The 27,179-nt window shown below is 44.5% G+C and overlaps 3 protein-coding genes across 7 annotated transcripts in view; 2 read left to right on the forward strand and 1 right to left on the reverse strand.

The window, feature by feature from the left end:
* The window catches only part of slc45a3 (solute carrier family 45 member 3), a 27,894-nt gene extending 13,524 nt beyond the window's left edge, over positions 1-14,370 (forward strand). For all 5 annotated transcript variants that reach the window (XM_061775007.1, XM_061775008.1, XM_061775009.1 and 2 more), the window contains 5 exons: positions 3,352-3,669; positions 8,651-8,841; positions 9,048-9,711; positions 11,817-12,082; positions 12,185-14,370. In XM_061775007.1, the coding sequence (XP_061630991.1) occupies positions 3,522-3,669; positions 8,651-8,841; positions 9,048-9,711; positions 11,817-12,082; positions 12,185-12,655 (1,740 nt within the window). In that variant the 5' untranslated portion in view covers positions 3,352-3,521 and the 3' untranslated portion in view covers positions 12,656-14,370. The remainder of the gene's footprint in view (positions 1-3,351; positions 3,670-8,650; positions 8,842-9,047; positions 9,712-11,816; positions 12,083-12,184) is intronic.
* The window catches only part of tigara (TP53 induced glycolysis regulatory phosphatase a), a 34,545-nt gene continuing 14,886 nt past the window's right edge, over positions 7,521-27,179 (reverse strand). Inside the window, exon 6 of the mRNA XM_061775015.1 lies at positions 7,521-7,871. Within this exon, the coding sequence (XP_061630999.1) occupies positions 7,773-7,871 (99 nt within the window). The 3' untranslated portion in view covers positions 7,521-7,772. The remainder of the gene's footprint in view (positions 7,872-27,179) is intronic.
* fgf6a (fibroblast growth factor 6a) lies at positions 15,803-26,982 on the forward strand. Its single transcript, XM_061775024.1, has 3 exons — positions 15,803-16,619; positions 17,155-17,258; positions 22,704-26,982. Exons 1-3 carry the CDS (start codon positions 16,283-16,285, stop codon positions 22,878-22,880), a joined length of 618 nt encoding a protein of 205 aa, XP_061631008.1. The 5' UTR covers positions 15,803-16,282; the 3' UTR covers positions 22,881-26,982.

Genomic DNA, 27,179 nt, shown 5'->3' on the forward strand with positions numbered 1-27,179 from the left:
TTTTTTTTTGTCACAATGCAAGAATGATGCTTTCGGATGTTTGGCAAGTTACTATCAACTGGATGATAATAAAGGGACTTTTCTGAAAATGCCGACGCCAATGGAAAAAGTTGATTTGTGCTTGGTGTTTCCTCATTGAAGGGTAGCTCCGACAGCATTGACCCCCCCCCCCCCCCTAGCCTGTAATCTTAAACCCACATCCGTCACTGTGACCTCTGACCGTGCCTTTCACCACAAATCATGTGACCAACTTAACATTTTAAAGACTGCACCAGTTGGAGGAGGCTTGTTGCTAATATTCTCTTCCCGTTTTCCCCAATTATCAAATATTTGTTTTGTTTTTTGGTACTATAAAAAAATTGAGCCTTTGTTATTCCCATCCCATTGTACTGTTAGTAAGTTTCATTGTTGACTGTCTAGAATCCGTTTAGGCAGTGAATCAGTTTGGTCTTTAATTGCAAATTAAATTAATTGTACTTGCGTTGGATGTTGCCAATAACGAAATCCATTACTGAGGCATTGTTTGATAGTGGAGCAACAACATGATATAATTAGTAAAAAAGAAAAAAAATAAATAAATTTTGACTAATCAAATTGAACTTGAAGACAATATTTTAGGGCTACCAAATAATCAAATGATGGACCTTTTCAACGAGTCGAATTGTAAACTGGTTTTGCAGGCCTCGGTCTGCATTATGCTGTGTCGTATGTATAGTTTGGACTCCGGATCTAGGAAGCTATCTGCATTTGAGGGTTTTCGCCAACGATCAGGCCCATTAGAGTGAAGGAACTCCAAAAGGGAGGAGCGTCAAAATGCTGCAGCCGTTCGGTTGGAGCCAAAAACACGATGAACCCACCCCGCAGCCACAGTCTCAACTGCGGTCGTCTCTGATGTCATTCTGGAGCAATTCCTTCCGCTTCTCTTTTCCAAGCCATGCTTACTGTCGGGAGATGGCTATATAAAGAGTATGATTTTGAGTTATGGCAAAACAGTTTGGGGATTTAATGGACCGTGTACTGTCGTCATCGAACAAGTGCAGGTACCGTGGAACCTCAAAATGTTCCATAAAAAATACACACAACTATTGTTGGAGCCATCATGTATGACATTGTCATTTCAGAAAATCTCCTGTGGCTTTTTCCAACGCAGTTTGTGAGAAGAGAAATAGAAAATGAGGATAATCCGATTGTTTATCACTGTTGGTCACTTCTCTGTGAGAAAATGTCAAAAAACGATTGACAGAGTCACAATCGCCAAGGCGTACCGAGCATACTGTATGTCAAAAGCTTTTACCTGTTAGAATGCAGGTCAGAGATAAAGCGGATCTTCGTTTTTTTTTTTTTTTTTTTTTTTTAGTGGAAGGATGTGGAAGCGCAAGGTGCGCATTATGTGGGCTGGGGCTTCTAGTGGCCTGACAAAGATCCCTTGGGGCCTCACGTACAAAAAGGTGCATACGCACAAAAACGCGGCGTACGTTCTTTTTCACGGCAAAGGTCCGATGGGTCAAGAGTGAAATGAGCGTGGAAATGTGGCTGGCGTACGCACGTTTCTGCAGCTTTTGGTGCTTCGAGCCGATGCTGGGAAACTGTTCTAAGAAATCTGCACATCAGACACGCGTGAACAATTTGCACTGATGAACAATTCATGCCCGACATTTGATTTCAAGAATGTCAAAGAGGCAGGGACTCTGAATTCACTTGTTAACCAATATTATTTAATGAATCGCCGATATTTATGAGGACACCTATTCATTGATCAAGGTGATGATTTCTCATTTCTGGTGACTCCAACAGCAGCAGCCGGTTGGAGCGTAATTGCGTCGGAGACCCTGGGCATGCCGGACGAATCCCCCGAACATGTGCTGTATGTAGTGCGTGGCCGCGACTGCGCTGATAAAAAAAGAGTCCTTTTGAATTTACTTCAGATTCATAGATCTGGATACATTTTGTGCGTCCGACGTTTTCTGGATTTGAGCGTACGCCGTGTTTGAGGAGGAAATCCACGCACGTCTTTGTACATTTGGCCCCTGGTCGCCTGATGGATATTGTTCAGTCTGCCCATGCATTGTTGGAATCATAATGATCCTGTCTGTGACTCGTGCCTCGTGATTTCAATTTAAATCAAATGTGTAGTTTATCACCATTTTCTGCAACCAAGCAGGGTTAGTATTGTAATGATTCATCTTTCAGTAGCGCGACATTATTTGCAAAAGCAATTTAATTCGTCAGCAAAACAATTTCATCAATATTTTCTCTGAAAGAGATGACGACATTGTTTTACTGGAAGGAACAGATGGGCAGCATTGGCAGGGAAAGATCACAACAAATGCAAACACAGATCCTTGAGGTTTCGGTGTTCTGTCAACTTTCAAAAAAAAAAAAAAACTGACGATGACAATAGTCGTCTCTACTTTGTTTCCCTCTCCAATTTACCAACAGGGACTAAATCGGTGTTTCTTAACTGGTTGTTAAGTCGTATATCGCTGGTATACAACACAAGACTAATCGCTCTAAACTGCGTAAGTCGAGAGAAGGACCTGCGGGATCAACATATGGCATCACGGGGGATGTGGCGTAGAAGTCGTGGAAAAATGATACGTCAACGTGTGGTTGCCGTGCCTCCTGGCGACGGAATAGGCTGCAGGAAATATCCCAGGAACAGATGTTGGGCTTCACCTTTGGTGGTGTTAAGTTCACAAGCTCGGTCGTGCGGATGGAGCCCAAGTCCAACTCTGACTTGAACTCGGCGTGACGCCACCTGTGTTGATGATCCTGGAAGTCGCACTGCATGTGTTTCTTTTCAAAAGATTGTATGCTTTGGTTTGAGGTGCTTCTCGGTGGGAAAGACTGTAGCTGTCGAGTGAAACGTGCGCTTATTCGTCGCTCGCATGGTGACCGGTTGAACTATGTGAAGATTGTCCCACTCATTGAGAGGGAAATACTCTGAATGTCTTCCAGTGGGTTTTTGACACTTCGAAAAGAAAAGCAAAGGATGAGCGGGAGAGAGAATCCTCTTTGCAAATGCTTCGGTGTGTTTGCCACATTACATTGCTGCAGCTGACTCCTCTCATCTACGCCTGTTGTTGTTGTTGTTGTTGTTACTGTTGTTCTGAAGCTGTTGGCGAGGAGCTCTGAGGATCCATCGAAATCGCATCCTTTTGACTGCCGCTGTCATCTCCACGTATTTTGACATTATTATTATTATTATTAGGAAAATGCAGAGATGTTTTGTCACTGTCACTGACAGCGAGGTGGCTAAACTGTTATTTCGAGTCTGCGGCTGGTTTGACATGAATGCAGCAGCATGTCGTTGGAGTGCTGATTTGGTACTTTCTCTTTTTGCCTCTTCAGATCCAGAAAGCTGAGAGGAGGATGAATCCTCCAGGTCATCGAAGACATCGACGTGTCTTTGTTGCTGCCCGTCTACGGCGGCCCCATCTGCCTCCCAAAGGTTAACCTCCCCCGAACACTCACACGTGGGCACCCCAGAGGGTAGGAAAGGCGAGCCGGCCCCTGTAAATATGCCTGGATGGAGGTCTCAGTGGCGTCTTGTCCTTCTGAACTCCCTTACCTGTGGCTTGGAGATCTGTGTGGCAGCTGGGATCACATATGTGCCCCCGTTACTGCTGGAGGCCGGTGTGGAGGAGCGTTACATGACTATGGTTTTAGGTAAGTGCTTACCCATAATAGGTCTGCTTACCAAGTGTTATTACCATTTCGAAGGTTCCCACCATAGCAGGTCTGGTGCGAATGGCCAAAAACTAGCATCAGTTTCTTGCATTTCACCGACGACAAAGGAAGAACAAAAACCTTGCTGGGCCTTAAGGACAGTTACTGCAAAACTTCGGGATGTTATCATTTGCAGTGTCAATAACTAGCCTGGTACACACACACAGACGATCGGCCGATTTTGCCCCTTCCCGACCAAGCGCGTCAAACGCCAGACAATATTAAGTGTTATAAGATTGTCCTTAATGTATTGATGTGTGTTAAGAGTGGATTCGTACCGAAACGGATCGGGGCCGACAATAATGAACGTGTTGAATATCTACGACCAAAAGTCTTGGTGTGTGGGAGAACGGACTCCTCCCGAGGCATGACGCCATGAATTGTGACGTGGAATGGAACAATATAGCTAATCAAGAAGAAAAAAAAAAAACAGTAAAAGACCGTAAATAAAAAAAAAAAAAAAAAGACCATGCCTTATCCGATGTTTTTTTTTCCTAAAAGTGTGTTCCCCAGACGGCAAGAAGTATTTTCCAAATACAAGTCGTTTTTTTTTTTAAGACATCGCCATTTTACACTGCTCCGGCAACCTTCAGGAACCGTCGGGGAAACATCGGCACATATCTGGGAGTGTTTCTTCTTCTTTGGTTTTGTGAGATCACATGTGATCATGTGAGATTTCGACTTTGGCGGTGGAACAAAATCTTTGTGTGTGTATGTGGAATTCTGTCTTGATTACACACAACACGACCAAAACGTTAACCGGCAGATTTTTGAGCTTGTGTGGGGTCTGTCACAGATAATCTTGTCAGATTTGAAAAACCTTTGTGTGTACCAGGCGTGACTTGCTGTGGAATTAGTTAATGATTTAACTAATTTTAAGAAACCAGATTCATGATATACATTTGGTGTGAAAAATTGTTTGCCCCCTTCCTGATTTATTTTTGTATAATGGTGCCTTCACAGATGTGTAAGTTACGCATGCCATTGGCACTAACACAGCGCCATACCATCACAGATGCCGGCTTTTGAACTTTGCGTCCATAACAGTCCGGATGGTTCTTTTCCTCTTTGGCCCGGAGGACACGACGATCACAATTTCAAAAAAACAATGTGAAGTGTGGACTCGTCAGACCACCGAACACTTTTCCACTTTGCGTCAGTCCATCTTGGGTGAGCTCGGGCCCACAGAAGCCGGCGCCGTTTGTGGGTGTTGTGGATAAATGGCTTTTGCTTTGCAGCTTTGCATAGTAGAGTTTCAAGTTGCACTTCCGGATGTAGCGCCCAACTGTATTTACTGACATTTGGTTTTCTGAAGTGTTCCTGAGCCCACGCGGTGATCTCCTTTACACATTGATGTCGGTTTTTGATGCAGTGCCCCCTGAGGGATCGAAGGTCACGGGCATTCGATGTCGGTTTTCGGCCTTGCCGCTTACGTGCGGTGATTTCAGCAGATTCTCTGAACCTTTCGATGATGAAATCCCTAAATTCCTTGCAATTGTACGTTGAGGAACATTGTCCTTAAACTGTCCGACTATTTTCTCACTCCCCATCTTTGCTTGTAAATGACTGAGCAATTCAGGGAAGCTCCTTTTCTAGCCAATCCCGGCACCCGCCTGTTCACCTGTGGCATGTTCCAAACACGTTTCTGCCGCCTGTCCCATCTTTTTTGGGAACGTGTTGCAGCCATAAAATTCTAAGTGAATGATTATTTGCTAAAAACAATCAAATTTTTCAGTTTGAACATGAAATATCTTGTCTTTGGAGTGTATTCAATTAAATATAGGTTGAACATGAGTTGCAAATCATTGCATTCTGTTTTTATTTAACACGTCTTCATTGGACTTGGGGTTGTATATGTATGTGTGTGTATATATATATGTATATGTATATGTATATATATTACAAATGAGGAATTACTTCACTAACCATCCCAAACTGAGAAGGTACTATAAAGCCAGTACTGTGGAAATGAACAAGAGACAAATAAACAATTCACACAGACACTCCACTCTAGTTTGAAATGAACCTAACATGTAAACTGTAAACTGTAGGATGAATTTGGACAACCCGGAGAAAACCCACGCATACACAGGTGGAACATGTTTGTGTTTGCGAATAACTGGTGACCCTGTCAGCCTAAATGCTATGCACATGCGCCTCACTCAAATGTGTAAAATGTGTCTTGTGACCTACAGATAATGGCTAGAGTTCCACCAAAAACAAATTCTGTATGTTTTACATCTTCACTCGTCAAGATGCCTTGGGTTTCTCTTGGCTCGAAGTGATATCATTGTGACGTGCATCTCAGAGAGGCTGTGCTGCGAGGCAATTTGGCAATGGCACTTATTCAACTATCCTATTATTATAATAGAGGGTCTGAGTGTTATTTGAAGGAAAATAGATATCGTGTCTCTGGAGGCTAAAAGCCAGCTAGTGTCAGGTTCTCAAACGGTTGCTTTCCGCTTGATCTCATAGTCATTTGTTGGCTGCTCAATGTTCAAGGTAATCTTTCTTTCAGTCGTCTCTCTCTCAGGAATGTACGAACTACTCTCTACAAAATACTGCAGTCGAGAATTGTCCCATTTTGTTAATGGCAGCATTGTGGTATTGGTGGTTTGGGCGAGACGGCAATCTGATTTGTCTCTGAAAACAGAAAGTGTTTGATTGAACACACGCTACTGTTTATTTGTGCCTTATAGTGTGTGCGCGCGTGCATGCCCGTGCACATGTTTTGAGCAAATAGCTGTGTGAACAGCTGTAGCTAGTAAGACTTGTTGTGATTGGCCTTCACAGCTGCAGGACTGGGTGCCTCCCTCTGTGGTGGGTCTGCATGCACTCTATACTGTATCAAAATCATTTTACCTCACTTCTAGTGTGCTATCAGGATTGTATTTTTTTTTTTTTTTTAAACTGAGTCACTGTGTGAGATACACTGTAATAATAATTTTTAAAAAATCCTTCAGAAGGGAGATGGAAAAAATTAAGAATGCCTTTTCATTTTGTCATTTGGGGGTGGGCGGTGGGGAGCACCTGGAATGGAAATGGGAATATATATTTGTTTAATTTGTCTTAGACCATCTCTGCTGTCCATGTCGAAACAGTGATTTATTTTTGTCTTATTTTTTATTTGATTTGATTAGACTTCTTGACTACATCTGTCAAATTTGTCCGTCTCTTTTGGAAACACGACGGGTACCTTTTTTTTTTTTGTTGTTTTTCTTGAGTTGTCGAGCTCTTGCCCCCAAGAGCAAGCAATTTTCCATATTGCACGGCATCTAGCTGCGGACACGGCGTGTGCTGTGCCGTAATTAGCCAGAGGCAGTCGCGTGTGTGGAGGATGAGCCGATTACGGCATAACATCAGGCAGGAGGCCATCGCCGAGTGAGTGATGATGCCAATCCATTCCCTCCCTGGTAGGGCCAGCAGTCAGGGAGACTCAAAACGATCAGATACAAAAAAAATACACGAGTCCATAAGCTGTTTTAACACAGAACGAAATGATCAATAGAATGTAGTCCCCTTAATAACTAGTAAAGCTGAAAAATGCATTTTAACAGACGGTTATCACAATGTTTCACTTGCATTGATTTCAGTTGCTGCCATTGTCTTGGACTTTCCACTTGTACACACTATATCCAGGGGTGCACAAACATTTTGGTCTGGTTCTCAATGGACCACCACAGGTTGTAGTTTGGTGCTCATCTACCCCACCCCCGAACCACTCACATCACTGGCAGTGGTGATTCTCGGATTTATTACGATTAATTACAGTGCTGCGTTATTAATACATGCAGCATATATAGGAAAATCTTGAAAAGTGTTCTTCAGGTGTACAGTATTCATGTTGTATAACTTAATAGTCCTCCTCTTCTTCTTTTTCCTTTTGGCTCGTCCCGTTAGGGGTCGCCACAGCGCGTCATCCTTTCTCCACGTCAGCCTATCTCCTGCGTCTTCCTCTCGAACACCGACTGCCGTCATGTCTTCCCTCACGACATCCATCAACCTTCGCTCTCTTGCCTGGCAGCGCCATCCTCATCATCCTTCTACCAAATAGACTCACTCTCTTTCCTTTGGGTGTGTCCGAACCATCGAAGTCTGCTCTCTCTCGAACTTTGTCTTTCATGAAAGACAAGGTCAGACTCCTGCAATCAAATCGGGAGAGGAATTTAATTCAAGCTTGAGGGCATGTTTACATACTTTTAATATGAAACCGCCCGCAAGCAGGCAACTAAACGTTATGTAGCCTAGCGAGCTAGCGCTAGCACTAACGGTTGTACGTAAACACGCCGACGTTCGTAAGTGAGCTGGAGCCGGTCTCATTTGACTTTGGGCAAGAGGCAGGGGACATCGAAGTTTCGGTGTGGGTGAAGTCGTTTAATGACAGTAAGTTAGCACCCATTATTTCTGTCATGTTGTCATGTTGGTTTGACCTGACTGATTAGAATACATGACCTGAATACAGATGACTTTAAGATACTCGGTATACAGTACACAAGTGTATACAGTAATTGAACAAGTCATTTAAGTAGACACATTGCTCCATCTTGTGATCGGTTATCGTTTTTTTTTTTTTAAACTCGCTGATCGGTGATCGGCCCCAAACACCGTGATCGTGTAAAGCCTAGTTTTTGACAATGCGGCTCTATGAGGGTGGGGTTAGGTGGAGACAGTATTGCGGTAGTGTACTGTTTGGAACAGCAGCGGCCAGAAAATAAACAAGCGCACCTCTTCTTCTCTCTCTTCACTCAGGCAACCTCGTCCACCGTGCCGTTTAAAAAAACAAAAAAACAAAAAAAAAAACGAGGCTTGGTGGTCAAATGCGCAGTGACACAATTTAATTGTGTGCACATTTAATATTTTCAGTGCACACCTGCACACCACTTATGTGCACCCCTGACTATGTCCCTGGTTTTATTCACAGGTATTGGTCCAGTGCTCGGCCTCCTCTTCATCCCTCTGATTGGCTCAGCCAGTGACAACTGCAACAGCAGTTATGGAAGAAGGCGGCCTTTCATCTGGCTGCTATCTCTGGGAGTACTCCTGGCGCTTTTGATCATTCCCCATGCCGACATCCTGGCCGCACACCTCGCCTGGGGAGGACGCACTTTCCAGGTCGGTAACATTGCAACTGAATCAATCCTTCATTTTCAATAGCTCGTCCTTATCGTGTTCGTAAGTGAGCTGGAGCCTGTCCCATTTGACTTCGGGCGAGGGGCAGGGCACATCCTGGACTGGGTTGCCAGCCAATTGCAGAACACAACAAATCTGCTAATGAAAGCCCCCCTTCAAGTTGAACTTGATTTGCTTCTCTGCTTTAGGTGGGTTTCCTAATCCTTGGAGTCGGCCTTCTTGACTTTTGTGGACAAGTTTGCTTCACGCCATTGGAGGCGCTATTGTCAGACCTGTATCGAGATGGGGAGGACTGTAACCAAGCCTTTGCGATGTTCTCCTTCATGGTCAGCTTGGGAGGCTGTGTGGGATACTTGCTTCCTGCACTCGACTGGAGCCACAGCCTGCTCTCGGTTTACCTTGGAGGCCAGGACCAGTGCCTCTTCTTTCTCCTCATCCTCATCTTTATAACCAGCCTGCTCATCACTATGAAGGTTTCCGAAGAACCCTCCTGTGCCGTCGGCGACTCGGCCGGTGCCGCATCTTCGCCGGAGCCGGGAACGGGTGCGATGGAAGCAGGCCAGTGCGGTGTGCCTCGGTCATGCTGCTACCTTCTGAAGTGCAAGTTGAGGCTTCTGAAGTCGGGACCTCTGCTATGCTTGCTGAGAACATGCTGGTCCATGACCCCTGCCATTTACAGGAGCTACTGCTTTGTCCCGAGGGTGATGTGGCAGCTGTGTGTGGCTCAGCTCTGCAGCTGGATGGCTGTAATGTCCTTCATGCTCTTCTTCACAGTCTTTGTAGGAGAAGGCCTGTATGGTGGTGTTCCCAGTGCGGTACCAGGAAGTGTGCCCAGACAAAGATACGATGAAGGTCAGATTCATAAAATGTCAAGTTTTCTATCTTGACTGCTTGTTTTAATCTACAACACTTTTACCTTGCTTGTGTAATTACACCCTATTTTGGCGTTTGCATTGGGGTTTTTTTCTTGCTAAATTGTGTTTACACTGTAGTTTTGAGGATACATTTACCACAGTTAGTACTTAACTTAAAACACAGCCATTTGTTTCCAGTTTATTGTAAGGATGCCTTCCCCCCCCCCCCCCCCCCCCCCCCAGCACAAACAAATGTTTCAATTGAACATAGTCCAAATTTAGCAGTTTATTAATTTGATTTTGTTCCTTTTGTGTTTTCGTTCAGTCATGTCAAGTGGACTCCCCCACTTTTGAGTTCCAGAAGTAATGTTATCTAAATAGCCTTTTTCACACGAGTGATTATGTGCTCTTTTGCGGAACTTTGCGCCAACACCTTTCAATAATGTACTTCCAGAAATGGTTTGGTCCAGTCATGCAGTCGGTCCATCTTTGATGGATTTTGACAAATTTGGAGCCTTTTGTCTTCACATTTACACAAACAACCACATTACTAAAACTGTTGTTGCTGTCATGTCATTAAAAAAAAAAAATAAAAATGTTAAACCCCAAAGGTTTGAAAGTCAAATATTGACTCATTTTTAAGATTATCTTTGGACTGATTCTTGTACAAACTGTTTGTTCAGGCTATAGTGTCAACACATTGATTTTTCTTTTGGCTTTGGTGCCTTTTGTTGTTGTGAAGTTAAGATTCCCTATTTGTCCTGTGGCAGAACTTCAGCTTGATGGTTCTGTGGCCAGCCAAGCGGGTCAGACTTTGAGGCACATTGATTCAGTAAATTGTCTGTCTCCCCCCCCCCCCCCCCTGTAAATGCTGCTCAATGATTTATCTACGGTTAATGCGAGTATTTAACAAGCTTGTTGAACAGCCTCCCTTTCCTGTGTTTAAAGGCTTGACTGGTGCGTGAATGACGAAAGGTCTATTAAAGACTCCGCCATTCATAGCTTTAGCTGTTTTCTAGCATTTGGGTCTTTATAACAAATGTGTATGTAGCTGCCTAAGGTCAACAGTCTACTGGGCCAATGAACAAAACACCATTTGAATCTTTCAAAAGATTCAAACTATTTAGTTGTGGCAATGTCTTGACATGACTTGCTCGTATATCAACTGTTCAGTCGTGCCTGGACTCGCCCCCCTTAAGCCCGTTCGGTATTCATATTGACAGTAACAAATGACTAGCGAATCACAATCAAATCGTTACAAATGAGAAATCCAATTTAGATTTTTATTATTATTATTATTTTTTTTTAAATAAACTATTTAACCGATAAGAGCGTACGCTGGCACGTTTTGGCTGTCACTTTTGAGCTGCCTCGTCTCCATACAGAATATTTTTTTAAAAATGGCTTACTTTGTCCAGGATCCCTCACTGTACCTTGACCACAGGTAGAGTCCCCGGTCTGTTTTACGTTCGCCGGTGCCATAAATCCTCACGTACCAAACCGCCGCCTTTCCAACTAGCCTCCCGGACGCTGAGACTCTCTCGTCGTTAAAATTGCGGCTCCTATAAACGAAGGAAGTGGCAGCATCGCAGCTCTCGTCAGCATAAACAAAGAAGTGTGTTACTCTTTGAATCGATTCAAATGTGGAAAGTCAGGTTTGGAATGAGTGTTTTTTTTTAAGAGGAAACGTGAGTCAATTCGAATCGCCACTGATTCGTTCAGTGTGCCTATATGACTGTCACAACCAAAACAAGAAAGGTTGTTGCTGTTTGTGCATATTTCAGTTCTGTGTAAAGTGTACATTTGCTGCTCCACTCATGTGTCTACTGGAGTCGCATAACCTTTATAAATGATAAACGCAAAGCTATTTAAAAATATGGTAGTGTTTCTTGGCAAAGTCACAAAAACGGGCTACTGGCCTGGCATGTCTATTATGTTTTCAGGTCCATGAATGGCAAGTAAAGTCACGGCAATGTAAAAGAATTCAAAAACCCCAAAAGAAAATCATCCATGGCGTGCAATTGTACCCAACATCTGGCTTTAATGAGAAGAGCTGTGAGCTTTCTGTGGCCTGCTCGGATTCAATTTGTGTTCTTATTTCAGGTATCCGTATGGGAAGTCTGGGTTTGTTCCTCCAGTGTGCTACCTCAACCTTCTTCTCAATGGTCATGAGTCGACTGGTTCACCGTTTCGGATCGCGCTGGGTGTATTTGAGCAGCATGGTGAGTTTCACGGTGTCTGCTTTGGTCATCTGCCTTTCTAAAAGCGTGGTCCTCGTCACAACCATGGCCGCCCTTACCGGCTATGCCTATGCCGCGCTGCAGACATTGCCCTACACCCTCACCTGCCACTACCACAAGGAGAAGAAGGTAAGCACCTGTTGTATTTTTGGATTTATTTCTTATTATTTTTTTTCTTTTTCTGGGAAAGTCTGTAGGACAGCAGTTAAAACTGGTCTTGTCCCACTTCAGGTGTATATGCCAAAAAGGAAAGCCAAAACCGCGCGCAAAAATGGTTTTACAACCAAGAGAGACTATTTGACTCCAGCGGAAGAGGAGGGCTTACTCAACAACGCGGTCGGCCCCTCCTTTGGAAATGCCTTCTTCGGCCAGGACGGTTACTACGCTGCTCCCCTCAACCAGAACGGCTCAGCTCGCAGCCCCGCCGGCCCCGAGCCGGAGGACCTGGAGTCGGGATATGAAGAGCGCGGCGTGGGCTTGGACTTTGCCGTTTTAGATGGCACCTTTCTGCTCTCTCAGGTTATCCCCACCCTCCTCATGGGCACCATTGTGCAATTCGCACAGTCAGTCACCGCCTATATTGCCTGCTCTGCAATCTTAGGCATTGTTGCCATCTATTTAGCCAATCATATTGTCTTTGACCAAAAGGACCTCAAAGGCTGTGACTCAGATGGGAAACCTATGGGAAAGATTGTGGAATAATGGCGGAGGAGCGTGTTGGCAATGCAGTCGCCGAGTATCCCAGGAGGCCTTGCTCTATGTTTGTGTTATTTGCACCATTCTGAGGCATTGTAGAATGAGTGAATATGTCATCAGGGACATGCCACAGGTTTTGCCCAGGTGACGAAGGGTTTCCTTTCCTCCCCGCCAAACGTATTTACACGCTATTCTCGGATATATACAGGGTATGAAAGGTGACACGGCGAGGGAAGATGGTTGCCTTGCTGCTTCAATATTTCACAAAGCCATCTGAGAAAAAGCTGAAAGGCGATTGAACGGATTATCCGTTTGTCCCATCCATTTTGATGAACAAGCACGGGAACGCTGCCACCTGCAAAATCGCCCCCGAGCTGCCTCTTCGATTTCGTTAAAGACCGTTGAGTCGTCTGAGCAGCTCAGACGCAATTGGTGCCACGGAGGCACACTCCAACCCAACAATTGTGCCACATACTGCGCTGCCGTTTGCATTGCGAGTGAAGCCATTGGAACACACCCCTCCCATGTAGTGTCTCTTTAAAATAGTCAAGAGCGCTATAAAGTAGATGGAATCATATCCGCGTAGGAGTGGTATTCTATTAGAACTGGACTACAGATGTCCCAAATATTATGAAAGAGCTCTATCTCTGATTAGGACAAACATATCTCAGGTTAGCACTTTGCCGTAGTGCCCTCTTCCGTCTCAATGCCGCTGCACCTTCATGTTTTCACGTAATTGACAATCTAGGACTCCCAGATGGGCTTTTTATATACAATAGCACCTGCAAATGACATTCACATTTCAGCCATTGCCAAAAGACCAAATCATTTGCTCAGTAGTGAAAGTGAACCATTTGCTGACCGAAGATGACCGCAGGCAATGTGGAAGAGCGGCCTGTGCGTGCGTGCGTGCGTGCGTGCGTGCGTGCGCGCGTATGTATGTATTCATGCTCACAGGTAATCGCCAGGCCGTCTTCTCATTGGAGCGTTGTGGATCTATTTTCTGATTCGACTTAACCAGGTACATACAGTCCTTCGATGCCTGAGAGATGTTTTTTTTTTTTTTTAAACAAACAATGATAGTTTTGTCCCAGAATGCAAACAAAAATATGATCTAGCAGTAGCACAATTGTCCAAAAAAGTGCCTGTATATTTTTCTGCCTTTTGTACCTATTTATTTATAATGCTTTTATTGGGGGGGGGGGGGGGGGGGAGTTTTTAAGATATCGGCCTTTGGCATCTGCTTTAGGTGCAAGGATGAGGGCTATTTCTGTGAAAAAGCTAAATTATTTGTACAGTGACGTGCAACCAATCCTCTTGAGTCCTAACTTATTTGAACATGAAAACTTTCTTCAGTAGCATCTGCAGTTTGCTTTCACTCTTTATTTGCCATGCTATTAGATCTTATTTTGTCAGCACTGCTTTGATTACCACTATAATTCTCTTATTTGTTTTCAAGTAATTCTTATTTTTTATTTGTTTTTACTTTGAAGGCGAAAGTTGATTTTAGCCCCCAATAGCGACCGTCTCGTTGGAGTTTTAAGCCAGTGCCAAATTCAGACTCTTACATTTTTAATCGCATGTACCACAAGATATTACTGGTTGTTGTCGTTGATGCATAAAGCCATGACCGCAAACCATTTTACACCCATCATATTATTCTGTAATAAATGTGATTTCCCAAACAGTTGTTATAAACAATAAAACAAACTGGCTGACAAGTTTGAATGTATTTTTTTTTCATAGCAAGTACTGAAATGTGGCGATATGTGGCTCGCATTTTATTTGGGACAAACGTGTCTCGTAGAACCATCGAGGTTAAACGGTCCGTTCCAGGAAATGTTTTCAACCATCTCGAGTGTCAAAAGAAATGAACCCTTCTTAAAGGTGAATTGCCGCACAGATATCCCTCGTGTAAAAAAAAAAAAAAAAAAAAGGAACCACTTTTGTCAATAAAATGTGACAATAGAACAATAGCATCTTGAAAAAGTGTACGGCGACGTTGCGGTCTTACTATAACTTTTGGTACATAGCCTTTAGAAATTTGTAACACCTCCATGTTGAGGCTTGTCCCCTTTTTCATTAATAATTGCATCCAAAAAGCCAAAGAATAGTTCTGAGATTCGGGGTGTCCAGAAAATGAACGAAGGGATAGATGGAACTCGTGATGCTTTGTGTGACTTGACCGCATGCGTGTTCTGGATTTATAAAAGCTCGAGACTCACTTTGGATACCGCTGACCTGACACATTTTGACTCTCGCTTTTTTCTTTAAAATAGACTTTTGCTCCAAAAGATGGCTTTGTCTCGATTTCGAAGTACGGATTGGACCGAGGCCTGGAGCTTCTTCCCGTTTGCTTTTCCTTGAAGCGCTCAAGTGTGGGTAATGGTGCCATCCCTTGGAAATGTTGAGAACTGAGTGCCGCGGCCCCGCTGACACATGGCCACGCAGCTGCTGACATTATCTGTTACACGGAAAAGACGATAGGCTTTCGTGCCACTGGGAATGGCATGCGCGCTATGCGCGCCATTCCGTGTCAGGCCTCCCCGTTGCTCCTCGCAGCTCTTACATATGTACCACGGGAAACACGCTGAGATCATAATGTGTTACTTTCGGATTAAAGCTGCCATGGACAGTGTTTTTCACTCGAATGGGGGACTTTAACCTTCCAGCTTAAAGTGGTGGAGGCGGCTGTTTGCCAACAAGTATCAGGCCGAGGCACAAACTATTTTATATGAGAAAAAAATGGCAAGGATGGTTGATTGCCATCTAGTGGAAGAGCAATTAATTGTCCTGCCTGTCACTACACGTCATTGGCATGGATGGCTCAAAAAAAAAACATACTCTAGTCTACTGATTTGTGCTGAATGAATTTTCCAATTTCCCGCAGAACACCCGATGCGGTCTCAGTTCTGGTTTAGACGAGGTGTAGATTTGTTTGAAGTTGCTGAAGGGTTCCGAAGAAAATGTGGGCCGCAGGAGCTCTGCCATTGCTCTCCAGTGACAAGTGGGACTTTTTTTACACCTTCTTTCTAAATAAGGAAGCGGCCCGACAGACATATGACCACCGACCCAATTTGGGAGCGGCCCCCCGAGGGCCCGCTCCACCGCCCCGCCCTCCGCCCCCCCCCCCCCCCCCCGCTTACTGTGCCAGCACCGACAAAAACATTGAAGGCGATTTCCTGCAGCCATCAGGACCATCTCTGGCCTTGCATTGGGAGTCAGATCCAGGGAGGATGCAGGGCCACCGGCTGGCCTGAGGAGGGGGGGGAGGGGGGCCTCTCTCTCTCGCTCTTTTTTTGGCGCATGGCGGATTATATCTTGCAACTCTTTTTCTTTTTGGTCGAGGAGCAGGAGAGAGAGCAAGTGCGTGCGTGTGCGTGGGAGAGAGCGAGAGGCGTGGAGGTAGGAGCTGCAAAACATGGTAATCGCCAGCGGCAGCACCAGCACCATCACCTCCGGCGTCTCCTCTCCTCTCCTCTCCTCCTCCTCCTCCTCTGCACCGGGGCTTGCGTTTCATGCCCCGCACAGCTCCAGAAATAACCCTCAGCCAGCATGCCGAAGGGAGAAAAACAAGAAGAGCGGTATTTTTAGGCTCATTAATTGGGCCCACGTGGTCTGAAGGTAAACCGGATGGCCGGAGCTCACAGGCTCCTCGTCAGTATGTCCTGCGAGGCCGGCGCGCCGCACTGGACGCTGACCGCGGCGGTTCTCTTGAGCCTCCTGCTGGGCATCGCGTCGGCGTACCCGCGACCGAACGGCACCTCGCTGCTGGAGAAGCGATGGGAGACGCTCTTCTCCCGCTCCGTGCTCGGCATCTCCGGGGAAAAGCCGCAGCTCAACTGGGAGAGCGACTACCTGCTGGGCATCAAGAGAGTGCGGAGGCTCTACTGCAACGTGGGCATCGGCTTCCACCTCCAGATCCTCCCCGACGGCAGGATCAACGGGGTCCACCGCGAGAACCAGTACAGTGAGTTTCTTGCGCGTCGTTTTGCGTGATCGCGTGTCGTCCCGGTGCGGGCGCAAAAGACAAATCTATTTCCCCCCCCCCCCCCAAAAAAAAAGACCAAAAAAACAACAACGGCACCGGCCGAGCACCCGCGGCCAATATCCCCCCCCGGCCCCCCTCTTCCTCTCATCTCCTCTCCTCTTCCTCCCTCCCTACCCGAGCATGACATGAATGTATGGACGCTTTTAGACACAACTTATTTTTACGCTGCAGGCCAGCTAGGGCAAGCACGACCACCAAAATGGCGCAACACACACACGCGCGCGCACCAAAAATAATCAGAATAATGAATGTGCCTGCATGAGGTAGGACGTAAAGGATGCCGAACAAAGAGACGTCACGCTGCAAGGTTACGCCCAGAGGCGCAGAGAGGGAGCGCAATGCATGCGAAATCCGAATAATTCGGTGATTTGAGATTTAAAAACAAAAAACAAAAAAAAACCCCAAAACGCCCCCAGTTTGACGTCGTGCTCTCTCATTATTTGTGTGGTTTCAGGTCTCATTGAGATCTCCACGGTGGAGAGAGGAGTGGTGAGCCTGTATGGAGTCAAGAGTGACTTGTATGTTGCCATGAACAGACGAGGGAGGTTATATGGGACGGTAGGTATGCACCCCCCCCACCCACCCCCGTTTTGTTTTCTCCGCAACGACGTGCAAATGGTTAGAAGGACTAGTGATAAATGTGTATGAGCCGCTGGGATTGACACATTCCAGACATTTGACATCAGGAACTCGGAACCGATTGTGGCCACTGACTCACAAGTCAAGTCAAAATCCAGACATCGAAAATCTGGACATTGCATCTCTCCTCTGACGCTCGTTATTATATAGCTTACAAACTCAACGTCAAGTTCAGACCATGCAGTTTTCTATAGTGCTCGTTAGGTGTGCGGGAGTCTGCGCACAGAGCAGCTGCCTTCAGGTTCAGAGGCAGGGCACACCCTGGACTGGTCGCCACCGACACTGGCCACGTGCAGACGATCCATTCGCTTGCACATAAGGACAATTGAGGTTATTTGATTAGCCTAACAACAACAACATGATTTAGAAAAAAATAAAAAATAAATTGTGGGAGGAAATCGGAGTAACCGGAGGAAACTCGCAAGCACAGGGAGAACTCCGCACAGGAAAGCCGGAGGCCGCATTCAAACTCCCAACCTCAAAACTGTGGCGGCTGTGCTAACCGTCGAGCCTAAGAAATGTGTGTCGCGAATAAAGTTATGAAAAACAACTGACGTTCACTGTCAAATTTAGACATCTATCATCTAAAGAGAATCACACACACACTATAAAAAAAACAGTACTCGTCATATTCTTTATCCTGTGCATAGGGCGACTAATATTAGTGCCGAACTGAGGAGCTGAGAGTGGACTTGAGACGTCACAAGGAACAGTATTAGTAGTAGTAGTTCCCGTCTTGTCTGCTCACATACCAGGAGGAGCACAATGGCCATTCAAACGATGCAGTGTGACAAAAACGGTGTCATTATTTGTAATGTATTGAATTATGCCATTACTGCATGGTCGTAAAGTACAATATTATCAAGTGCTATTTTTGCTCATTAAAATACACATGACGGCAATGTTTGTTTTTGAAGGGGCGTCAGTCGAAAATGATTTCGGGTTTATTTGTCAGAATTGTCGTGGGTGGGCGTGGCTATAGACAGCTGATGAGCAGGTATACAACTATTAACAGCAGTATTTTATAGGTGTCACGCCTACACTATGAGCTATAAATACAATTTTATAGGCAGGTGCCATGAAGCCACAGTTCATGAGTTGGGCGGCTTCAAACAGAACAGCTATGACAGCTTTTGTTTTACTGGAGCAGTTTTTTACAGCCAATCGGCCCCTTTATGGCTACGTCTGTTTTACACCACCACTTGTGGATTTGATTGATTTTTTTTTTTTTTTTTTAAATCATCGTGGAATTGGAAATAATAAACCTTCACTGTACTGTAGGCAATGTTTTAAGTACGAGGACCTAAATGTTCTTCGCATCCACTCGAATGTGAAAAGAAATCTTAACCACCGTTCAAGGCACAACATCAAAACAATGAAACACTCGGTCTTAGTATTGTGAGATGAGCTCGTCACTTTTGAAGACTTGCGAGAAGAAGTGACTCACGGTTAATCAAATGATTCTTTTTATGTCTGCCTCTCAGTTCTGAGGTTTGGGGTTTAAATCTGTGCTCCGGGCTTGTTGTTCTCTGGCTTGGTCAAAACATATATTTGCGGTCAATTTGAAGGCTCGAACTGTCGCCGACGGTGTAGCGTTACATTCGCCTGACTTGGATGCAGGCAGCGTAGGTTCAGTTCAGGAGAAGTGTTATTGAGAAGGGATGGATGGATGAAGGCTCTAAATTGTTCATAGGTGAGAATGTGAGTGTGAGTTGTTGTTGTTGTTGTCGTCGTCTCCCTATATGTGCCCTGTGATTGACTGGTGACCGGTCTAGGATGTAGACTTGGACCATATAGCTAACACTTAACCTTACACATTTTTTGTTCATTTAGCATACAGCGGCTGAAGTAAGTATTTAACACGTCAGCGTTTTTCTCACCAAATATACTCCCAAAGGTGCTATTGACATGCAAATTTCACCAGATGTTGGGAATAACCCAAGTAATCCGTACATACAAAGAAAGTAGAACACATAAGATCAGAAATTAAGTTGTGGTTAAAATGGGAAATGACACAGGGAAAAAGTATTGAACACATGAAGAAAGGGAGGTGCAAAATGGACTAGAAAGCCAAGACAAGACCTAAAATCTATCAATAATCACCACGCAAGACCCCATCGCTGGGAAAAAAGCATTTCAAAGCTTGTTTGCTGAACAACATTTGGACAAGCCAGTTAAACACTGGGAGAATAAGAGTCTGGTCGGATGAGAGCAAAATGGAACTGTTTGGATGCCGTTATGCAAACCACGTTTGGAGGAGAAATGGCACTGCACATCACCTTACAAACACCATAGCAACAGTGAAGTTTGGAGGTGGGAACATGGTGTGGGGCTGCTTTTCAACAAATGGTACTGGTAAACTTCACATTATTGAAGGAAGGAGGAATGGGCAAATGTACCAAGACGATCTTGACAAGGATCTGCTGCCATCTACGAGGATGATGAAAATGAAACGAGGGTGGACATTCCAGCAGGATAACGATCCAAAACATACTGCCAAGGAGACTCTCAATTGGTTTCAAAGAATAAAAAAAAAAAAAGGTGCTAGAATGTCCCAGCCAATCCCCTGACTTGAATCCAATCGAAAATCTATGGAAAGTACTGAAACTCGAGGTCCATAAAAGAAGCGCACGGAACCTTCAAGATTTGAAGACTGCTTGTGTGGAGGAATGGGCCAAAATCCCACCAGAGCGAAGCATGCGACTAGTTTCTCCATACCGGAGGCGTATTGAAGCTGTTATTGCAAACAAAGGCTTTTGTACAAAGTATTCAATAAATATCAGTTGGACTGTCCAATACTTTCCCCCTGTGTCATTTCACATGAGTACATGAAACCTAATTTCTTTGTATGTATGGATCACTTAGGTTGTTACCAACATCTGGTGACGTTTTCATGTCAATGGCACCTTTTGGAAATCTATTTGAGAAAAATGGTGACGCGTTACATAGTTTCAGCCGCTGTATTGTTTGGACGTCCTCAGAGGTACTCGATCGAGTTGGAGAGATTTGCGACCCTGTCAGCGGTAACCTTGATGTCGTTGGCGCTGCAATGACAATGACATATGTTCCCGTTAGTGGCTGCTGCTTCACTTGTGAGCCAACATCCTTGACGGGCAGAATGTATCTCCTCTCGAGTGATGAAGTGTTAGCTTGCCACTGTGCTGATGATCTGATAAGAGATTGAATTTAGCCACATGAGTTTTGATGGAGGCAGGCGGCTCGCTTGCTGAACTCTGCACGCCATGTTGCCTCGTCAGCACTGCAGAACTTAGACTGTTTCTTTCTTAGTGGTGGATATTTTGTTGACTAGTGAGGGCTTTGAAATATTCTTGTTCATTGTAAGCATACCGTATCTCTTTGCACATGTTGTGTTTTGAGGAACTACTTTGAAAACCTTTACTTACGGTATTTTGTGTACAGAAAAATAATACAATCACTGCTAGTTATGGTCACTTGATATAAAATGAATTAAGATAGTGTTGGAGGTTTTGCATTAAATTAGTCCGACGTGTGGTTCAGGGATGGAACCTGTGGTACGTCTTTATTTTTTTGAAAATAACCGTGTTTAACCAAATTAAAACAGTAATATGACAATGTCAACCTTTGCACTGTCTTTTGAATTTCACAGTTGGCCTTCATCAAATATTAGTTCTTTAACTTTCCGATTTTGGACTTCCCGTGCCAGTGTGCTAGTAGACAACTAGACCTGAAACCTGTTCTTGTGCGTATTTAATAGGAATTAATACAAAAAGTCATGCATTGGAGTCAGTGTTGTCAATTTGAGTGTGAAAGGTTGACCGTCTCTCCATGTGCCCTGCGATTGACTGACAAGCAGTCCAGGTTGTCGTCTGCCTTTCGTGTCACCTGGGATAATCTGCAGCTCAACATGACCATGAACACCATAAGTGGTGTAGAAAATGAATGAACACCTTGGACAAGAGTATGCAGTCAGGTCCATAAATATTGGAACATCGTCCTCTTTTTGGATCCAAACTCCAACACAATGGATTTGAAACAAACAGGATGTGCGTCATCTTTAATTTGAGGGTATTCACATCCAGTGTAGGAATTACAACAGTTTGTATCCTGTATATGCCTCCCACTTTTCGAGGGACCAAAAGTAATGGGACAATGTAACAATCCTGAATGAAAGTTTCACTTATTATTGGTTGCAAATCCTTCGCAGTCAATTTAAGCCTGAAGTCTGGAATGCATACACATCGCCAGATGCTGGCTTTTATCCCCGGTGATGCTAAGCCAGGCCTCTAACTGCATCCGTCTTCAGTTCCTGCTGGTTCTTCGGGCGGTTTCCCTCAGTTTTGTCTTCAACAAGTGAAATGCATGCTCAATTGGATTCAGGTCAGGTGATTGACTCGGACGCTGCATAACATTCCACTCCCTTGCCGTTGATCGCTTGCACAGTATGCTTCGGGTCATTGTCCAGCTGCACTGTGACGTGCCGTCCGATGAGTTCTGAAGCATTTGGCTGAATATGAGCGGAAAATATTGCTGGAAACACGTCAGTATTCATTCTGCTGTTTTTGTCAGCAGTCACCAATAAATACAGTCATTAATAAATACAAGGGAACCAGTTCCATTGGTAGCCGTACATGCCTACGCCATGACACTACCACCGCCATGCTTCACTGATGAGGTTTGGCATGTTTTGGATCATGAGGAGTTCCTTTCCTTCTCCATACTCTTCTATTCCCCATCACTTTGGGACAAGTTGATCTTTGTCTCATTTGTCCATACGATGTTCGTTCCAGAACTGTAAAGGCTTTTTTTGAGATGTTATTTGGCAAACTCTAATCTGGTCTTCCTCTGGTGAAGTCTATTTACTAACTATTTATTGACATTACTTTAGGTTGTTATGGAGTGCAGCAGTGTAAAATGCTATTTTTCTTGTTAAAAATGTAGTTGTGTTTTTTTTTTTGGGTGTGGGGCGGGGACCGGAAAGGATTAATGGCATTTACATGAATTGTATTGGGGAAAGATGATTTGAGTTACAAGCGTGGTCACGTATAGAAGTTCAATTCAAAAAGTGAATCATTTATTGTATAGATTCACTACACTCAAGAGTGAAGATTTCATGTTCTAAAAAAATAATTTGGATATGGTTGTGATTTACAGCTAATGAAAACCTCGTATGATCATCTCTAGAAGTTAGAATACTACAAAAGAAATAATCCAAATTCATAAAAAAAAAAACATGTTGGGTAGGAATTGATATCCTGAAAAGTATTTTTCCAACTATTTAATGAATCTGTATTACATATGCCTGATATTTGAATTGTGTAACTGTCCATTATGTTTGCGCATCGGTTTTTATTGAGAGTGGTGTGCGTGTGTCCTCCTCTCCAGACAGTCTTCCATGACGAGTGCAAGTTCCGAGAGAGGATGCTCCCCAACAACTACAACGCCTATGAGTCGATGGCGTACGGAGGCTCCTTTGTGGCGCTCAGCAAGCACGGCCGCGTCAAGAGGGGCAACAAGGCCACCACCGCCATGACTGTGACACACTTCCTACCCCGAATATGACCTCCCCCAAGCAAAGACTGGCAATAACACACACATTTGCACATGTGGATTCTTTCCCAGGTAACTTCGACACCCTATCCATACTGTACATCCATAAAAACCCACGATGGACTGTCAGAGAGAGAATATCCAATAGTATTTATTCAGACGTTATATGTATATTTGGGTAGCTTTCTTTGTATTAGGAATGATGAAATGCCTTTCTTTGCTGCTTTTTTGGGATTGAAACCAATGTTTGATGGGGATGGAGAGAGGCTTCGGTGGTCTCCTCATTCTATTGTACGGGTGCTTGTTGAAGTCAATGGAGTGCGTGCCCTGTCAGCATTGATCATTGTATTACCTCAAAGCACCAACATTTCGAAAAATACATGCATGGAACTTCTACAGAGGAAACAAACAAAATGCCTGTGAACATGTTTTTGTTGCGCACCATCTCCGTTTGGGGCGGGGCGACTGGAGCACTCGCGACAATGGCGGTTGTCACTTCGTCAGGAGGCAGCGGTGCCTTGAATTCCTGTTGCGGCCGCCCTCCCTGCCCCACGCCCTCGACTCCCTTCGCATGCAAGAAATGCCGGTGCTTAAGTCAGAAATAGGAATGAGAGATCGTACGGCTGGCGGGCCGTACGATGTTCCCTCTTGGAATTAGATAAAGGAAGTGAAACGGGACTGTGCGCGGCGTATGGCGCGGCACAGCCTTTTTCTTCCCGTGGAAAGATTTGAAAGGGAGATTTGACAATCCCACGATTGATTCGATGTTTGCGGCAATGCCATTGTAATACAAGGATGAACGCAATGTCGTTTTCCTCAATGGGTGCGTTTCGGGTGCCGCCTGGCATTTGGACAAAAAGTCTCTTTTGGTCAGGCGCTTGGAGGCCTTTATACAGGAAATGGAAAAATGGTGACGTGTTCTATGCTGCTAGTCAGTTCACTGTCAGTGAGGGTCTGCTTTGAGGGACGTTTGAGGATTCTACACTTCAGTCTCTCAGATTTCGATTTGTGTTTATTACCGATGGAAGCTATTTATGCAAAGTGGTCACTGAGTATGTAGCGTACTTTACTTGAATGCAACACTTCAATATACTGTAACTGACGAGGCAAAGGTGATGCACGGAGTTGGACTTATAAGGACCTCTGCACGTGTGGCCTCCATTGTTGATTTAACTCGGCGAGGATGCGAGTAATGCGGGTGAACATTGCGGAGCCTCTGGACAAGTGGGCCCCGTCCATCGAAGCCATTTGCGTACCAGGGCCGGCCGGAGGTGCTGACGTCTCCTTCTCGGGTTACTGACGTTTAGTTATTTTCTTGTTCCGACCTTGCTCAAGACGAGGAGCTTTTGTCTCGTGCGAGATGAGACGAAGGTCGTCAGGACTCGTCGAGACTGTCTTCGGTCCCGCGATCGATGTTAGGATTGAAGTACAGTCGAAACTCCGAAGTCCTAAAGTTGGCCGATCGAGCGTTTTGAAAAATACAGAGCCCAAACTCTCAACGCCGCAAATCTGTTTTGCTTTTTCTTTGACCTTTTGTGAAATGTAGTCCAATTGCCACCGAAGAGGCAAAATATAATAACGACCGTAAAACCACAGTTGCTCAGTACATAATAATAAGTTGACAGTAATACTGTATTTCCTCAAATAGTGGCCTCCACGCGAATAGACACTTTTTCTCAATTATGAAATGAACGCCTCTTCTCAAATAGACACCTTGGCTGCCAAGTCTAAATCAAGTTCCGTTCATCAAGCATAGCATTACCACGAAGCTGACTTCCACACATCTACCAAGTTTGTTGCTAACAGCAGCACGCAAACAATCGCTCGAGCAGGTTACGCACACGTACAGCTAAAATGCGAGAGTGACACACGACAAGAAAAAAATCAGGACGTTCGTGCGTCAGCGGTGGGCCGTGCATTTGGTGCCTGGTCCTTCAGTGGGGACCACCTCTTAATCCCACTAATATCATGTCGCTATTATATATCAATGCAATATAACAAAACGCCACACAACTGTGTCATGTTCATCTGGAGCAGTTCAGAATGAATATTTGATCGAAGAACATGACATACAATACGTTCTACTCATCGGAGACGCTGATTATTACATTTATTCATGACGTGTTTCGCTTGTTGAACTTGGCTTGCCCCGATCGACCAATCAAAGACCAGCAAAATCATCCGGTTATCGTTGATGATCCATCACTGGTGTGCTTACTGCTCTTATGGTCCGCGGTGTCCGGTGTAGCAAATGGCACACATACTGTAGATCTCGCCGCTGACAAACGATGAGGCCTATTCAGAGACTCACGGCGTCCGTGGCTCGCCAAAACACACGTAATCATTTCTGCTTGTAAATATTGAACAGGTTTAGCATTGCCAATTCTCGCCCCCCCCCCCCCCCCCCGACCCTTTTCAGAACAGTTTGGGGTTGGAAAAATCTCTCTCAACACCCCACGCACCACAGGCTAATTGGTCACGGTCAGGATAATCTTGAGAAACGTCCGATGATCAGGGTTTTGCTGACTTGCAATTCATTAATTTGTGTTTTGGTCGCTTGTTTTATATGCATACGTTTAGAGCAGTTCCACACAGTCTACCTCTTTCAAGCCTGCTTTTTTTTTTTTTTTAAAGTCCCAGTTGAACTTCTCTAAATTATTGACTAACTATTACTATCCTACTTGAGCGAGCCATTCATTACATCATGGCTGTTGCATAATTACAATGTACCAGATCAACTCCAGCTGACAGTGGACCTTCCGTAATATCGAACAAACAAATAGATAAGTTATAATAACATTGTTTTAAGGTGTGGATTTTGAAAAAAATCATACAAAAAAAGAACTTTGCGTTCCTCTACTTATATTAGAGATGTTTTCATGCAGCAACTCATGAATTTGCCCGAAAAATCATACAACACAATGGAAACTGAAGATCTTTTTTTCCTGTGTCAGAGCAATGCATCATGGGATATTGCTTTCCTCCTGCCCATTGGTTGTTCCCAACTTTTCAAGCTGCGTTGTGGGATACATTTAAGGCACATTATAGGGGATAACCGATCGTCATGACACGTTGGAGGAGCACCAATGGATCGGGAGTGATTCCTAACACAGCCCTGTTGTCGCTATGAGAGGAAATGCAGTCCTTCTTGAACAAAAACGGAATGCAAATAGGAAGTTTTTTTTTTGTGAGGCGATGGCACGGTCGCTCATACATTTTTACCATTAGTAGTGGTCAAAGTTTTTACACAAGATGGTTACGAATATTACTTAAATTATTGCCTCTAATGTTAATTAAGGTAAGGGGAGCCTGGAAAAGAACTTTTTTTAATCTGGGAAAAAAAAAAAAAAAAAAAAAATGAAGCTTGATCAACATTGTGTTGAACTTTAGAGGTTCTACTGTACTACTGCAATTTTCTGCATGTAGCAAAGTACCACTAAGGCCAACTTGGTGGAGGAGTATGATTATTATTTTTTGTTTTCCTTTGAAATGTTGTCACCGTTTACCTCCTACACACTCTAGCTGTAACATGCTGTGGGCAGCGCTTTAGGGGGGTCCCGCAGGCTCCCGCAGGCTCCCGCTCATGTTTAGCAACTGAGATGAGTATGCGGCACCTGGACGCCGAGTGCGGCCACGCCAGCGCATGCGCGAGTTGTTGGTTTTCTGCCAAAGTGACAGTACAGGCCATATCAATTGACCTGGAGCCAGGAATAACAGGACATCGTGAAGGCAAAAAGGGTGGGGGGGGTAGAGAGCACAAGACTAAGTGGGAAGCACTGGAAGTAGCAAAAAGAATCCAATGCTTCCAGGAATGTTGCTTGGTTAAACACACTGAATACTGTGATTATTAGAGAAGCTGAGGATGTTAAACTGTGAGTGTTATCACCACTGATAAAGCTATGTTTTGGGTCTATCGCCATTATTACTGTGGTGTTATTCATTTTAATACATAATGGAAGATGGGGAAACTAATCAGCTGGAGCTTTCCTTTTCCTGCAACGACAGTGCGGGATTAACTTTGGGGATAAACTGTAATAGGCAGTGCAATTTAATCAACAGGGGAAGAATCCCAGCCAAACATTTAAAAGCACTTGTTTTTGGATGCAATATTGTGTGAATTGCTTTTTTTTTTTTTTTTTTTGATTTGCCAACCGTGGTTCACTATTGGATTTTTCAGAAGACACGTTTAATGAAAAGTGGTTGACGTGGCAAACTGGCAATAGCAAGACAAGAAGTTTTTACTAGGTTTTCATTCTTCTTCTTCTTCTTCTTCTTCTTTTTTGTTTTATTATTAGCAGTGGCGCTGCGTCG

This window comes from Phyllopteryx taeniolatus, chromosome 5, assembly GCF_024500385.1.
Source record: "Phyllopteryx taeniolatus isolate TA_2022b chromosome 5, UOR_Ptae_1.2, whole genome shotgun sequence".
Lineage (NCBI taxonomy): Eukaryota > Metazoa > Chordata > Actinopteri > Syngnathiformes > Syngnathidae > Phyllopteryx > Phyllopteryx taeniolatus.

Bases quoted from the DNA above. Each gene is read 5' to 3' on its own strand.
- fgf6a (XM_061775024.1), top strand. From the start codon at position 16,283: ATGGCCGGAGCTCACAGGCTCCTCGTCAGTATGTCCTGCGAGGCCGGC. The intron at 16,620-17,154 runs GTGAGTTTCTTG...GTGTGGTTTCAG, and splicing joins CCACCGCGAGAACCAGTACA to GTCTCATTGAGATCTCCACG. The intron at 17,259-22,703 runs GTAGGTATGCAC...CCTCCTCTCCAG, and splicing joins GAGGGAGGTTATATGGGACG to ACAGTCTTCCATGACGAGTG.